The sequence below is a fragment of the Ascidia mentula genome, chromosome 5 (assembly GCF_947561715.1).
Source record: "Ascidia mentula chromosome 5, kaAscMent1.1, whole genome shotgun sequence".
Classification (NCBI taxonomy): Eukaryota; Metazoa; Chordata; class Ascidiacea; order Phlebobranchia; family Ascidiidae; genus Ascidia; species Ascidia mentula.
The window spans coordinates 9,286,843-9,302,393 of NC_138570.1; the positions used below are offsets into that span (position 1 = coordinate 9,286,843).

At 38.8% G+C, this 15,551-nt stretch overlaps 5 protein-coding genes across 5 annotated transcripts; 4 read left to right on the top strand and 1 right to left on the bottom strand.

Annotated features, from left to right (window-relative positions):
* Positions 1-1,260: 1,260 nt before the first annotated feature.
* Positions 1,261-3,402, top strand: LOC145902857 (C-type mannose receptor 2-like). The gene is made up of 5 exons (XM_082990953.1): positions 1,261-1,543; positions 1,701-1,836; positions 2,297-2,466; positions 2,642-2,774; positions 3,138-3,402. Exons 1-5 carry the CDS (start codon positions 1,267-1,269, stop codon positions 3,400-3,402), a joined length of 981 nt encoding a protein of 326 aa, XP_082847079.1. The 5' UTR covers positions 1,261-1,266.
* Positions 3,403-3,964: 562 nt separating this feature from the next.
* On the bottom strand, positions 3,965-4,920 carry LOC145902858 (perlucin-like). The gene is made up of 3 exons (XM_082990954.1): positions 4,629-4,920; positions 4,430-4,565; positions 3,965-4,229 (listed from the first exon to the last, which is right to left on the bottom strand). Exons 1-3 carry the CDS (start codon positions 4,885-4,887, stop codon positions 3,965-3,967), a joined length of 660 nt encoding a protein of 219 aa, XP_082847080.1. The 5' UTR covers positions 4,888-4,920.
* Positions 4,921-6,387: 1,467 nt separating this feature from the next.
* Positions 6,388-8,153, top strand: LOC145901429 (perlucin-like protein). The gene is made up of 3 exons (XM_082989106.1): positions 6,388-6,687; positions 7,071-7,206; positions 7,687-8,153. The coding sequence occupies exons 1-3, from the start codon at positions 6,411-6,413 to the stop codon at positions 7,946-7,948; spliced, it is 675 nt and encodes a 224-aa protein (XP_082845232.1). The 5' UTR covers positions 6,388-6,410; the 3' UTR covers positions 7,949-8,153.
* A 964-nt stretch (positions 8,154-9,117) lies between these two features.
* LOC145903437 (lectin BRA-3-like) lies at positions 9,118-10,781 on the top strand. Its single transcript, XM_082991520.1, has 3 exons — positions 9,118-9,411; positions 9,488-9,623; positions 10,078-10,781. The coding sequence occupies exons 1-3, from the start codon at positions 9,135-9,137 to the stop codon at positions 10,340-10,342; spliced, it is 678 nt and encodes a 225-aa protein (XP_082847646.1). The 5' UTR covers positions 9,118-9,134; the 3' UTR covers positions 10,343-10,781.
* Positions 10,782-12,746: 1,965 nt separating this feature from the next.
* LOC145903503 (C-type lectin mosGCTL-1-like) lies at positions 12,747-14,362 on the top strand. Its single transcript, XM_082991589.1, has 3 exons — positions 12,747-13,040; positions 13,117-13,252; positions 13,707-14,362. Exons 2-3 carry the CDS (start codon positions 13,230-13,232, stop codon positions 13,969-13,971), a joined length of 288 nt encoding a protein of 95 aa, XP_082847715.1. The 5' UTR covers positions 12,747-13,040; positions 13,117-13,229; the 3' UTR covers positions 13,972-14,362.
* Positions 14,363-15,551: the final 1,189 nt, after the last annotated feature.

Genomic DNA, 15,551 nt, shown 5'->3' on the forward strand with positions numbered 1-15,551 from the left:
GCTGGACATGCTGGATGACAAGTACAAATTTCGTTGCCCACAAAAAAACAAGTTTGAAAATCTCAATGTCGTTATTAAATATAATCTTTCTTATTCTTTCTTCTCAAGTTGCAGTGGCGGTTCGCACGTATTTATGGAACTGATGGCGTTGGTGATCTTTGCGCCACGGTGCCGTCGGTTCTTTGAATTGAGAGGTTCAGTTGGAGCTGCTAAATGCCCGAATCGTAAGCTAACTCTCAGATAAATTCATTACTCTCCAGAACTATTTAAATCTAATTCCCCTTTTTCAACTATGTACAGCACTAAAGATAGGTGTGTCCAGAGCCAAGAACTTTGAACATCTTGGACAGTCAGCGTTGAGGGCTTAGGTCACTGCAATCACCATTTATTTTACAATCAGGACAACGTATTTGGAGGGAGCACCTTATAGCGAAAATGGTGAATATACGTGTAAAGCATTGCCCTAACATGGCGTTTAGTTTTCTCATTGGCTTGAAATTGGATTTGACATGTTGAGTTGCAAACACAAAATTCTCGCACCTGCAACCACTTATTCGACAAAGTCAAACGATATTTCGACGATACAGTGCTTTACAGTGTGTTAGCATGTTCTGAATATGTTCACATTTGTAATGCAAACATTTAACTCGTTTGAAAAAAATATTTTTGAAAAAAACTGAAGCTGAAGCGCATTTGAATGAACTGAAATCTTCGACACAAACAAGTAATAACGCATGGGAAACTTCTTGTACCGTGAATGAGCCTTGTGTACAATTACACAATGTACAATAGCTTCTTGAAGTGTGTGTCAACAAATGCTTGCACCATGTTGTTGGGCTTGTTTCCTACAGGGTTTACACAACGTTAAATGCGGTGACCCAGCTTACATTCTTTTCTAAAATTTACTACTGACTCGCACGAAACCAGTATGCTACCATTCAGGACAACAGCAGCTACCTAGTGATTTTGAAAAAGTCTTTGCAGAATTTATTTGAAGTTCAAGGGTTTTCTGTAAGACTGAATTGCCTTCTACTATATTGTTTATCAAATTTTTATTGTCGTAATGAACATTTTTAAATACTCGTCACTTTACCACAAATAATTTTATTCAATTAATTCATGCTCTGGCCTGAAAGATCTGCGTGAAAACTATTCAAAAAAACCACGATGTTACTACAGGTGACAGAAAAGTCACTACAGAAAATTGCAGTCAACAGTATCGCGGACATATGTTGCATCATCATTTTGTTTTAGGAAAACAGGATCATGATGAATAAATGTGTCCTACTGGTACTTTGTTTCTCCATCATACGTTTTAAAACTGCGACATGTCAAAACAACAATAACGAAAGGTTTGTGTGTAAACGTGCGAGTTCGCTGTTGGGTGGACAATCCGATGTGTCTACTATGCCGGGAAAACCAGGTAAAAGAGGCCCTACTGGTGTTCAAGGTCCACCGGGGCCTAGTGGACCAAGAGGACCTCCCGGAAGGCAAGATAATCAAAGAATAGCAAACATTGAAAATCGACTGGAACTTTTGTCAGGTATTTTTCTACGTGTTTACTAGCAAATAATATCAATTAGAAATACGCAGTGTTACAAAATTAGCTAGATTCGTTTTCATTGCATTTACTTTTTCTTTTGCTAATAAATGTATCAGCATTTTTGTTTGTAATACACTTCAAAAGTTGTACTCCTTAGGTCCAGATTGGAAGCCCCTTTTGAAGCAGTATTATGTGCGCAAAACCCGAAGCTCGTGGCATAACGCCAGACGGTCTTGCCAGTCAATTGGAGGAGATCTGGTTACCAGCGGAATGAGGGATCCTGCTACTCGCATGTAAATAGATAAAAAGCGTAACGTTTGTAATTTTCTGCTCTTAGTTATCGCCTATTGTAGTAAGCACCGCAAAATTAAGATGATGGGCAATGGAGAGGCTTCACTGCAAAGCTAAACTTTCAGAATATTACATCGCTATATTTTTAAAATTTTTACTATACATGCCGATATATTTCAATAGGAAAGCCAAAGCTGGTATGCTAGACATAGCGCAGACGTTTCGAACAACGCTTTGTTGATCATCAGTGCTAATCATAATTAATGAGTTGCATCATGGCATGCACAGAGGTTTGCTTTCTTGTTTAAATAACTCACTCCAAGTTTTTGAACCCAAAAGCCGATAAAATTTTGCGAAATGCACAATCGTTTGCTCTTTCTTCTATTTTACCTGGGACTATTTTCAGCAAGTTGCAAGTTTGTTCGGCTTGTAGTAACGAATGCTTATAACATATTTATGAAGGGATATCATCAACCGCTTTGTCAAACCAGTTGGTGGTGGTTATTACTGGATCGGGTTGAATGACTTAGACAATCTTGGGGATGGCGTAGATTGCGTTAATATTGGAATTTACGACAATTATCAAATGGATGACCATCCTTGTTCACGCCCACAGCGAGCAATATGCGAGAGTTTTGTCCCTTAAACTTGCAAATAAGTCTTGTCACTATACATTTTTCCAACTCACTTTTTGTAAACATAAGTTGCTTTTTGCTTCACAATAAAGGTTGCAGTTTGTCACAATATAATGCGCTACACGTGTTTAAAATTAAATTTACCTTAAGTTATCATACGTTCATATTTCAGGCCCTGTATGGAAGCCGCTTTTGAGGCAGTATCACATCGCCAACCTAACCTCGTGGCAAAACGCTAGACGTTATTGTCAGTCGATAGGTGGAGATCTGATCACTAGCGGAATGAGAGATCCACACACACGGAGGTGGGAATGACCTCTGAAGTAATTTTTCGCTGAATTTTCTACACATACAAAATAAATGTTAAACCTATTATATTTTGCCAGTAAGTAGCATGTTGGCAATGCAAAAAGAATACGTTTCGAAAACTAATACTGCGTTCATCATTAATACAAAACAGTAACTGCAGGCCAAGCCCAGAAGTGAGCAAGCAAAATACGTGGTCACTACTGGATAATAGCTTGCACAATCAGTTACTGTTTTGCGACGATGAACGCAGTATTAGTGTTTGTGTTTGATTACCACACTGCCGGCAAGTTATTAGCTTTGGCATTCCTTTTAAATGTTATGCTCGTATTTTTCCATGCCCTAATTTGGACATTTTATAGAGACATAATAGAACGTCTAATGAAACCATTCAATTCCGGTTTCTGGATCGGTCTCAGTGACTTGGAGAGTGAAGGGAGCTTTGTGTGGATCGACGGCGTTCCGGCAAATGGGGAGAACACGAAAATCTGTACAAATGAACCTAACAATATTGGTGGTGGTTCGAATGTGGATTGTGGCACGGTCGGACCTTACTGTGGGTATAAGATGGACGATTTTTCGTGTGAGAGAGGGCAACGGGCTATTTGTGAAAAGCTGGTGCTCTAAAGTAGTGTTTAAAACATGGGAAACAGCGGGATTTGAACCCAGGATATTTTTTGCACATTTTCGAATATTCAAGTTTTCCATTTGTAAATGAACTACAATGGAAATAATAATAATTGTGGGGCAAATTATGGGCACTTTGTGAAAGAATTGCCTCGTGAATTTTACATTGCAAGTAAGTAAGAAAGTAAAGTTTGTATGACATAGTTTTTCTTGCATTGTCAGATACATCTTGCTTTTGCCCTAAAAGCTTTTCCACCTTAATCATTTTATTGATCATGTGTGCAACTAAATAAATGATGTCAACGTTTTTGGATCGTGGTTTTTACAGGATAGTTTTACTGTTAAGTGGATTGTATTTTTTGAAATGTCACCTCATCAGTGTATTCAATTACCCAGGGGCAGAAAATTCAAATATTTATTTATACGTTGTATGATACACTTTACTGAAACTATAATAGAGCGGTTGCAGCTTTTATTTTGAGCGCCTCAGGAGGAGTGAGAGACGTACACAAACAGCAGTTTCAAAGGGCATGCGAAATAAACACACTACACTATGCGACCATTACAGGGTATATCTCTCGCATATTGCTCGTTGCGGACGTGAACAAGGATGATCATCCATTTGATAATTGAAGTGGAATCCTATGTGAGCGCAATCAACGTCGTTCCCACCAGCATTGTTCGGTTCCCCCGTTGCGAAGTTTGCATTTTCCTCAGTCCTCAGAACACCATCAATCCACTTCCACACTCCTTCCGTCTCCAAGTCGGTCAAACCAATCCAATAGTATCCTGATCCGGCTGGTTTTACCAGCTGGTCAATAATGACCCTTTCAAAACAGAAACAACCTGGTTTTGTATCAAAAGATCATCATTACTACGCGAAAAAATACAGATAGTTTGCTTGCAGACACGTGACTCGCATATTAAACATTAGTTTATTGATCGGATAATAAACATTTGGTGCATACTTTTACAGGTTGGCAGTGTCTGTACCTCAAGTAGAAGCTGAAAAGTTATAAAGTCTTACTTGCGAGTAATAGGATCCCTCAATCCGCTGGTAATTAAGTCACCTCCGATCGATTGACAATAACTTCTCGCGTGTTGCCATGAGCTTAAACTAGTGCGTACATGATACTGCTTTAACATCGGTTTCCAAACTGGCCCTGAAAACAAAGATTTTTCTGCTGTCGAAAATGACAAATTCCACAATGTTTAAAATGTAAAACCTGACAACGATTGGAGACGTTGTTCAATCCTTACTATTCGTTGGTCGTCTTGAACCCCTGGGGCTCCTCTGTCCCCTTTTGGCCCCTGCTTGCCAGGAGATCCCGGAGGACCAGCCGGACTCGATGCGTTGTGCGCCCCTGATCGAAACAAGGAACTTGCATATTTACATACCAGCAGCTCCTCATTGTCCGAACTGTGACATCTGATACAGGGTAAAGCAATCATGATCATACAAGCTAAAAGGGCAGGTTTCGACATTACGGAGTTCTGGTTGCACAACGATCCGTATTTTCTAGACTAAAGACAGATTTGCTTGCGCCAATGCAAAACACATTCCTTTGTAGCAAGTTATAATGACGTATATTTCTTCTTTTCTTCCTTTTTTGCAGTCGTAAACAGCGTTCATGCCTTGGGCAATGTACAATGGAATTTCTGTCGCAACACTTCAATCAAGCTCAGCTAAGCGCTACCGAAATTTAAGTGTAGCCAAACAGTGCTGCAAAGCCCAACACTTATTATATAGCTGGACATGCTGGATGACAAGTACAAATTTCGTTGCCCACAAAAAAACAAGTTTGAAAATCTCAATGTCGTTATTAAATATAATCTTTCTTAATCTTTCTTCTCAAGTTGCAGTGGCGGTTCGCACGTATTTATGGAACTGATGGCGTTGGTGATCTCTGCGCCACGGTGCCGTCGGTTCTTTGAATTGAGAGGTTCAGTTGGAGCTGCTAAATGCCCGAATCGTAAGCTAACTCTCAGATAAATTCATTACTCTCCAGAACTATTTAAATCTAATTCCCCTTTTTCAACTATGTACAGCACTAAAGATAGGTGTGTCCAGAGCCAAGAACTTTGAACATCTTGGACAGTCAGCGTTGAGGGCTTAGGTCACTGCAATCACCATTTATTTTACAATCAGGACAACGTATTTGGAGGGAGCACCTTATAGCGAAAATGGTGAATATACGTGTAAAGCATTGCCCTAACATGGCGTTTAGTTTTCTCATTGGCTTGAAATTGGATTTGACATGTTGAGTTGCAAACACAATATTCTCACACCTGCAAGCACTTATTCGACAAAGTCGACCGATATTGCGACCGTACAGTGCTTTACAATGTTAGCATGTTCGTGATAGGTTCACATTTGTAATGCAAACATTAAATTCTTTTAAAAAAATTCTTTTTGAAATTTGAAAAAATTGAAGCTGAAGCGTATTTGAATGTACTGAAACCTTCGACACAAGCAAAGTGATAAGGAATGGAAAACTTATTGTACCGTCAATGAGCCTTGTGTACAATTACACAATTGCACAATTGTACAATAGCTTCTTCAAGTGTGTGTCAACAATTGCTTGCACCATGTTGTTGGGCTTGTTTCCCACAAAGTTTGCACAACGTTAGATGCGGTGATCCAGCTTGCATTCTTTTCTAAAATTACTGCTGACTCGCACGAAACCAGTATAATACCATTCAGGACAACAGCAGCTACCTAGTGATTTTTAAAAAGTCTTTGCAGAATTTATTTTAAGTTTAAGGGTTTTATGTAAGACTGAATCGCCTTATATTTATTATCATAACGAACATTTTGAAATATTCGTAACTTTACCGCAAAGAATTTATTTAATTAATTCATGCCCTGGCCTGAAGATCTGCGTGAAAAATATAGAAAAAATACGACGATATTACTACAGGTGACAGAAAAGCCACTACAGAAGATTGCAGCCAACAGTATCGCGGACATATGTTGCTTCATCATTTTGTTTTAAGAAAACAGGATCATGATGAATAAATGTGTCCTGCTGGTACTTTGTTTCTTCATCATACGTTTTAAAACTGCGATATGTCAAAACAACAATAACGAAAGGTTTGTGTGCAAACGTGCGAGTTCGCTTTTGGGTGGACAATCCGATGTGTCTACTATTCCGGGAAAACCAGGTAAAAGAGGCCCTGCTGGTGTTCAGGGTCCACCGGGGCCTAGTGGACCCAGAGGACCTCCCGGAAGGCAAAATAATCAAAGAATAGCAAGCATTGAAAATCGACTGGAACTTTTGTCAGGTATTTTTCTACGTGTTTACTAGCAAATAATATCAATTAGAAATACGCAGTGTTACCAAATTAGCCAGCAAACCCACGATACTTCGACTGGTCGTATAACCTTCCAGTATCAGTTGGAAATTCGATTTACGTAAGAAATCACGTGTGTCATCACAATACCCTATGCGGTTTGGTCGTTACACTTGCCATTCTATTGTACATACAGTTGTGCATTACGGTGGCTTATCGCGCAAAAATGTCATTGAAGTGCTCATTTGGTTAGTTGTTACGCAAAGGTTATCATCTAATCTCTAGATTCGTTTTCATTGCATTTACTTTTTCTTTTGCTAATAAATGTATCAGCATTTTTGTTTGTAATACACTTCAAAAGTTGTACTCCTTAGGTCCAGATTGGAAGCCCCTTTTGAAGCAGTATTATGTGCGCAAAAACCGGGGCTCGTGGCATAACGCCAGACGGTCTTGCCAGTCAATTGGAGGAGATCTGGTTACCAGCGGAATGAGGGATCCTGCTACTCGCATGTAAATAGATAAAAAGCGTAACGTTTGTAATTTTCTGCTATTAGTTATCAACTATTGTAGTGAGCACCGCAAAATTAACATGATGGGCAATGGAGAGGCTTCAATCGTCTGAAGTCGTGTTCACTAATGCGTGAAATAATTTCGGTTTTATTTTTGAAATTTTTACTCTTAATGCAGATATTTGAATGAATAAGAAAGCCAAACCTAGTATGCTAGACATAGTATGCTAGACACGTTTCGAACAACGCTGTGTTCATCATCAGTGCTAATCATAATTAATGAGTTGCATCATGGCGTGCACAGAGGTTTGCTTTCTTGTTAAAATTACTTAACTCCAAGTTTTTGAACCCAAAAGCCGATAAAATTGTGCGAAATTCGCAATCGTTTGCTCTTTCTTCTTTTTTACGTGGGCCTATTTTTAGCAAGTTGCAAATTTATTCGGCATGTGTAGTAAAGAATGTTCATAACATGTTTATAAAGGGATATCATCAACCGCTTTGTCAAACCAGCCGGTGCTGGTTTTTACTGGATTGGGTTGAATGACATAGACAATGAAGGAACGTGGAAATGGATCGACGGTTTACCGGCAACAGATCAAAACACCGACTTTGCGACCGGTGAACCCAACAATAGTGGGAACAACGTAGATTGCGGTCACATTGGAATTTACTACAATTATCAAATGGATGACCATCCTTGTTCACGCCCACAGCGAGCAATATGCGAGAGATTTGTCCCTTAAACTTGCAAATAAGTCTTGTCACTATACATTTGTCCAATTCACTTTTTGCAAAAATGAGTTGCTTTCTGGTTCACAATAAAGGTTGCAGTTTTTGTCATATTGCAATGCACTGCACGTGCTTCAAATCAATCCTTTTTTTGTATTAGTAGTGTATATAATTTCCCACTGGCGTGATTTCCTGTATATAGTGGAAATAAAATGAAATGCACACTGAATAGTAGTTTTCTATGTTTTGTCTGCGAAACACCTTTAGGTTATAATAAGTTGACAAGGAACCCCGAAAACATCAGAAACGTCAAAAAAACAATTTGTTCTTGTTTAATTAGTTCTCCTTCGTCTGTCGTCGAATGGCCTTTCGGGCATAACCGGCATTTTTATCCAAAACTATATAGCTCACGGAACCCATTATATTTTGTTTAAGGAACCTTCTGCGTAACCACTTTGGAAATTACTGCTGTATGGTGTCAATTTACTTAAAATCAATCCATAACTAAAATGTAACCATTTCACTAATGTTTTCTTTCGAAATCAGTTTTTTACACTCTTTTAGCAATGAATAAGGCGGTAACAGGAATAGCCATTCCGATAATTCAACCATTTTTGCTCATACGAGTTACGACATGCATATTCATCATCAATCGATGCAGGTACATCCGATCATAGAAAGTGATCAATGGCTGGAAACACAAAAATATTCAGCATACGAAAGAAACATGAAAGGTTGCAGCAACACAACTCGCTCCAATTGCTGCAGGGAGTCTGAAGAAGACTGAATCTAGATTTTTAACGACCATGAACCTGAAACAAATGCCTTTTTTAAAACCACAGGCATATAAATTTGGTCTAACAGCAAGAGATAGATTTTAAGATTGACATGTTCAATAGACGGTATGGCAGGAACTTAAGTCATAATCAGCATAATTGTTTCAGTGGTTTTGTTCTGAAAGGTAGTTAATATAACGTTAAAGTGTTGGCAGTCTGCTTGTATATCTATATATAAAAATACATATACATATATTTATACTTATATGTAAAGTGATGTACTGAAAATATTGGTCACTATAGTCGTTTTAAAATATTATATCAATGCATTTATGATGTAGCAAAATTATGATGTCTCGAATGCAGACTATCATGAGGTAGTCTAACTATGACTTTCTCACAGAAAGTTCCAGCGTAAAGCGTCATGTCCAAAGTACTGTTTGCATTGCTTGTTATCATTGTGATCACGCAATCCACGCAATGCCAAAGTCAAAAAGAAGAACTTTTGGTATGCAAACATGCCAGCTCAGTGTTCGAGCCACCAGCAACGCGCAATGGACCACCTTTGCATGGAAGACCTGGCAAAAGAGGCCCATCTGGTATCATGGGACCAAAAGGCGCAGTGGGGCCAAGAGGACCTCCAGGCGTGCAAAATAATCTACGGATCGAAACGATTGAAAATAGTCTGGAAACTTTGTCAGGTTACCTCGTTTTAAAATAACACTGTTCTAAAAAACATAGACAGGTAATTTAGAAACTTGTACGTTCATATTTCAGGCCCTGTATGGAAGCCGCTTTTGAGGCAGTATCACATCGGCACCAACCTAACCTCGTGGCAAAACGCTAGACGGTATTGTCAGTCGATAGGTGGAGATCTGATCACTAGCGGAATGAGAGATCCACACACACGGAGGTGGGAATGACCTTTAATGGAAAAGTTTGTGCAGGATTTATCACAGCAATACGATTGTAATTTTTGCTGCATTTTCCTGCGACAATAATATTACAAAACCTATGTATTTTATAAGTAAATGCACATACAAAAAGAATGTTAAACCTATTATAACTTGCTAGTTGGTAGCAAGTTGGCAATGCAAAAAGAAAACGTTTCGAACACTAATACTGCGTTCATCAATAATACAAAACAGTAATTGCTTGCGCAGGCCACGCCCAGCAGTGAGCAAGCAAAATGCGTGGTCACTGCTGGATAATAGCTTGCACAATCGGTTACTGTTTTGCAATGACGATGAACGCAGTATTAGTGTTTGTGTTTAATTACGACACTGCTATAGCAAGTTATTAGCCTCGGCATTCCTTTTAAAAGTTATGCTCGTATTTTTCCATGCCCTAATTTGGACATTTTATAGAGACATAATAGAACGTCTAATGAAACCATTCAATTCCAATTTCTGGATCGGTCTCAGTGACTTGGAGAATGAAGGGAGCTTTGTGTGGATCGACGGTGTTCCGGCAAATGGGGAGAACACGAACTTCTGTGCACATGAACCCAACAATATTGGTGGTGGTTCAAATGTGGATTGTGGCACGGTCGGACCTTACTGTGGTTATAAAATGGACGATTATTCGTGCGAGAGAGGGCAACGGGCTATGTGTGAGAAACTGGTGCTCTAATGTTGTGTTTAAAACGAAAAACAAAACATGGGACACACCGGGATTTGAACCCAGGATATTTTTTGGACTTCACCGGAATCCAGGATATCCTGGCGACAAATCCCGTTCCCGGTTTTTTTCTTGGTATATGGGTCGGTCGGTTGATCACACATATGGAAGACATGTACAGATCTTTAATGTTCACTGACGGAAATTAAGCTGTGGTTAAATTCAAGTTTACCTTTTGAAAATGAACTACAAAGTAAATGATAATAATTGTGGAGCAAATTATGGGGCACTTTGTGAAAGACTTGCCTCGTGAATTTTACATTGCAAATAAGTAAGAAAGTAAAGTTTGTATGACATAGTTTTTCTCGCATTGTCATACATTTTGCTTTTGCCTTAAACCTTTTTACTGCTTTCGCTATATATATTGTGCTGTGTCGAAAAATGAATAAAATTTGTTATTCATTACATAATGTTACATTCCGTACAAAGTTTTCGGGTGTTGAGTTGTGTAATTTTTGCGCTTAACACATGTTTATCAAGTTTATAATTGATAATTAGTGTTCGCATGTAGGCCTATTGTTGGGGGGGATTCGATGCGGATGATTGCTATTTTTATTCAAGAGAAGAATCAAGTTTCACAAAATTATCTACCACACGATGTCAGTGTTGAGCTGAAATACCAGCATCTTTCAAGGACGCAATTTTCGTAAAATGCTCTTGATTTTGAAAACTTGTTGTATGTATTAAACATTTATTCAGGACACGTGGGACCAAAACCTTAAAAGGACACAATGTGGTAATTACAGCAAGCGATTAAACAAAATCCCTCGGGTAGGCTTTCCGAAACTGCGCCCATTAAACTTCACTTCTGCCCACATCGTAGAAAACAGTAAGCAAGAAAGTTTAATTCCAGAATTGCAGTAGAAAGATGGATTGCACAATTTCAACTTCACCAACATCCCGTTTTTTATCAGAGCAGAACATTTGGAACACTTCGTCGCATAAAGAGGGCACACCTCGATCCTGTTTTACAACAAGGCTTTCATCATAGAACGGAAAGGAATTAGAACGGTCGCTTCCTACGCCGTGAAAGACGTTACAATATGCCCGAGTAAAGTGCTGCCCTCCGGCGGGAGACGCTTTGAGTGAAAAAACAATGCGCTCAATGTAAAATACCTCGTTTTTATCGAATGACCAATGCGTCCAAAGTACAGTTACATGTTTTTGCTGACGCTTCGTCAGAAGCACGAGGTTGTGCTTGTTACCTTAGGTCAGTAGATGACCGCTCGAACGTTACGTGCTCACTGGTGATGGGCAAATCATTCCTTTCCGGTTCAGGAAAGCAAACCATACCACGACTGGAACTGGAGGCTGCTTTGGATGCAGTAAAAATGTCACGAACAGTGAAGGAGGAACTTGATTTAGAAGACTATCCTTGTCTATTTTGGACAGACTCATCCATCGTACTGCAGAGTTTGCACGCCGACAGCAAGAACTTTCCTATCATCAATCGACGTACATGCACGTGCAAAGAGTCTCAGAGATATTAAACAGTGTCTCAATGACGCTAGCGCGGGATGAGTCTCTTGGGTTGTAATAATTTCTTCTACCTCGTCCTGCAAAGTAATCAAAACAGGATGTTGAATGAATCACTTTACTCGGCTACATTCGATGGATAAATCACTTGGATCACATTAAGGGGTTATATTTAAAGGTTATTGCGAAATATCCTATTCTTTATTTAACGGGGCTTGCAAATGCTTGTGCAATGCTGCAAACGAAATGGATTGTGCAACACTTGTGCAATGCTGCACACAAGACATTACGCAATACAAGCGCTGGTTTCTGTGACGTATGTTACACAGCACGTACATCCGATCTTAGAAAGTGATCAATCACTGGAGACACCAAAATCTTCAGCATACGAAAGAAACTTGAAAGAAAGCAGCCACACAACTCGCTCCAATTTCTGCAGAGGGACTGAAGAAGACTTTAATCTAGTTTTTAACGACCATGAACCTGAAACAAATGCCTTTTCAAAAACCACAGGCATAGAAATTTGGTTTGCAGCAAGAGATAGATTTTAAGATTTAATTTTGTTTTAAAATTGACATGTTCAATAGACGGTATGGCAGGAACTTAAGTCATAATCAGCATAATTGTTTCAGTGGTTTTGTTCTGAAAAGAAATCAATATGACGTTAAAGTATTGGCATTCTATCACTACATAAAAATATATTTATATATTTATATTCACATGTAAAGTGATGTACTGAAAATATTGGTCACTATAGTCGTTTTAAAAAAAATTATATCAATGCATTAATGATGTAGCAAAATTATGATGTCTCGAATGCAGACTATCATGAGGTAGTCTAATCTTGACGGTAGTCTAATAATGACTTTCTCACAGAAAGTTCCAGCGTAAAGCGTCATGTCCAAACTACTGTTTGCAGTGCTTGTTATCATTGCGACCACGCATTCCACGCAATGCCAAAGTTAAAAAGAAGAACTTTTGGTATGCAAACATGCCAGCTCAGTGTTCGAGCCATCAGCTACGCGCAATGGACCACCTTTGCATGGAAGACCTGGCAAAAGGGGCCCATCTGGTATCAGGGGGCCAAAAGGCGCCGTGGGGCCAAGGGGGCCTCCAGGCGTGCAAGATAATCTACGGATCGAAACGATCGAAAATAGTCTGGAAACTTTGTCAGGTTACCTCCTTTTAAAAATAACATTGTTGTAAAAACAATGACAGGTAATTTGGAAACTTGTACGTTCATATTTCAGGCCCTGTATGGAAGCCGCTTTTGAGGCAGTATCACATCAGCACCAACCTAACCTCGTGGCAAAACGCTAGACGGTATTGTCAGTCGATAGGTGGAGATCTGATCACTAGCGGAATGAGAGATCCACACACACGGAGGTGGGAATGACCTTTAATGGAAAAGTTTGTGCAGGATTTATCACAGCAATACGATTGTTATTTTTCGCTGCATTTTCCTACGACAATAATATTACAAAGCTTATGTATTTTATAAGTAAATGCACATACAAAAAGAATGTTAAACCTATTATAACTTGCTAGTTAGTAGCAAGTTGGCAATGCAAAAAAAAACGTTTCAAACACTAATACTGCGCTCATCATTAATACAAAACAGTAATTGCTTGCGCAGGCCACGCCCAGCAGTGAGCAAGCAAAATGCGTGGTCACTGCTGGATAATAGCTTGCACAATCAGTTACTGTTTTGCAATGACGATGAACGCAGTATTAGTGTTTGTGTTTAATTACGACACTGCTATAGCAAGTTATTAGCTTTGGCATTCCTTTCAAAAGTTATGCTCGTATTTTTCCATGCCCTAATTGGGACATTTTGTAGAGACATATTAAAACGTCTACTAAAACCGTTCAATTCCAATTGCTGGATCGGTCTCAGTGACTTGGAGAGTGAAGGGAGCTTTGTGTGGGTCGACGGCGTTCCGGCAAATGGGGAGAACACGAACTTCTGTGCAAATGAACCCAACAATATTGGTGGTGGTTCAAATGTGGATTGTGCCACGGTCGGACCTTACTGTGGTTATAAGATGGACGATTATTCGTGCGAGACAGAGCTACGGGCTATGTGTGAGAAGCTGGTGCTTTAATGTAGTGTTTAAAACGAAAAACAAAACATGGGACACACCGGGATTTGAACCCAGGATATTTTTTGGACTTCACCGGGATTCGAATTCAGGATATCCTGGCGACAAATCCCATTCCCTTTTTTCTTGGTATATGGGTCGGAAGACATGTACAGATCTTTAATGTTCACTGACGGAAATTAAGCTGTGGTAAAAATTCAAGTTTACCTTTTGAAAATGAACTACAAAGTAAATGATAATAATTGTGGAGCAAATTATGGGCACTTTGTGAAAGACTTGCCTCGTGAATTGTACATTGCAAATAAGTTGAAAGTAAAGTTTGTATAACATAGTATTGTCACACATCTTGCTTTTGCATTATGTCCAAAAGTTTTTCCACCTTAATCATTTCATTGATCATGTGTACAACTAAATAAATAATGTCAACGTTTTTGGATCGTTGTTTTTACTGGATAGTTTTACTGTTAACTGCATTGGATTTCTTGAGAAAAAAAGTATTTTTCAGTTGAGATTAATTCTACAACTACATCAGGTGTTTTCTGGGGGCAACAAAAACATCACTTTAACGTTTTTCAACTATATACCAGCGTTACGTTCGAAACTCAGCAATCACGTTGTATGTTTATTGCATAGTCAAGGCCTTCAGAAATACAAAATCATTTGAGTTATTCGTGCCAGTCACAACTTCCGTCATCTTGCCTAACAGTATGAAGAGTAGCCCAAAGTTAACTACACAGGCCTTAATAACAATTCCGCGTTGTAAGATAAACCTTTTTACTGGTTTCGCTATATATATTGTGTTGCATCGAAAAAGGAATAAAATTTGTTATTCATTACATAATGTTACATTCCGTACGTTTTTCGAGTGTTGAGTTGTGTACTTTTTGCGCTAAACGAGTGTGCATCAAGTTTAGAATTGATAATTAGTGTTCGCATGTATTGTTTGGGGGGATTCGATGCGGATGATTGCTATTTTTATTCAAAAAAAGAATCAAGTTTGCACAAAATTATCTACCACACGATGTCAGTGTTGAGCCGAAATACCAGCATCTTTCAAGGACGCAATTTTCGTAAAATGCTCTTGATTTTGAAAACTTGTTGTATGCTTTGATCATTTATTCAGGAAACGTGGGTCCAAAACCTTAAAAGGACACAATGTGGTAATTACAGCAAGCGATTAAACAAACTCCCTCGGGGAGGCTTTCCGAAATCAAGCACAACACCCGAGGGTACCAAATTGATCGCACTTTACAAGTCGTTCGTCGATAAATAGGAAAAGGAAAATTAAGGCTTCTGGGTTTAAGATTTGTCCGTCAGATTGAAAATGAAATTTGGAGTGAAAGAAAAACAATATTTTTTCAACAAATTTTTCAACGTATTAATTTATTTTTTTTTGACCTACGAAAACCTGACCACAACTGTTCTTATCTGCCCCATACATTTTGTTGTTGCTGCAATTTTTAATCTCAAGTAAGGTTTAAATCACAAAGGACAAATTTGTTTGCGTAATCACAAGCGATACAGAAACACACAAGCCAAAAGTTGTTTTGCTTAAGAAAACAAAATAAACAAGATAGAGCAGT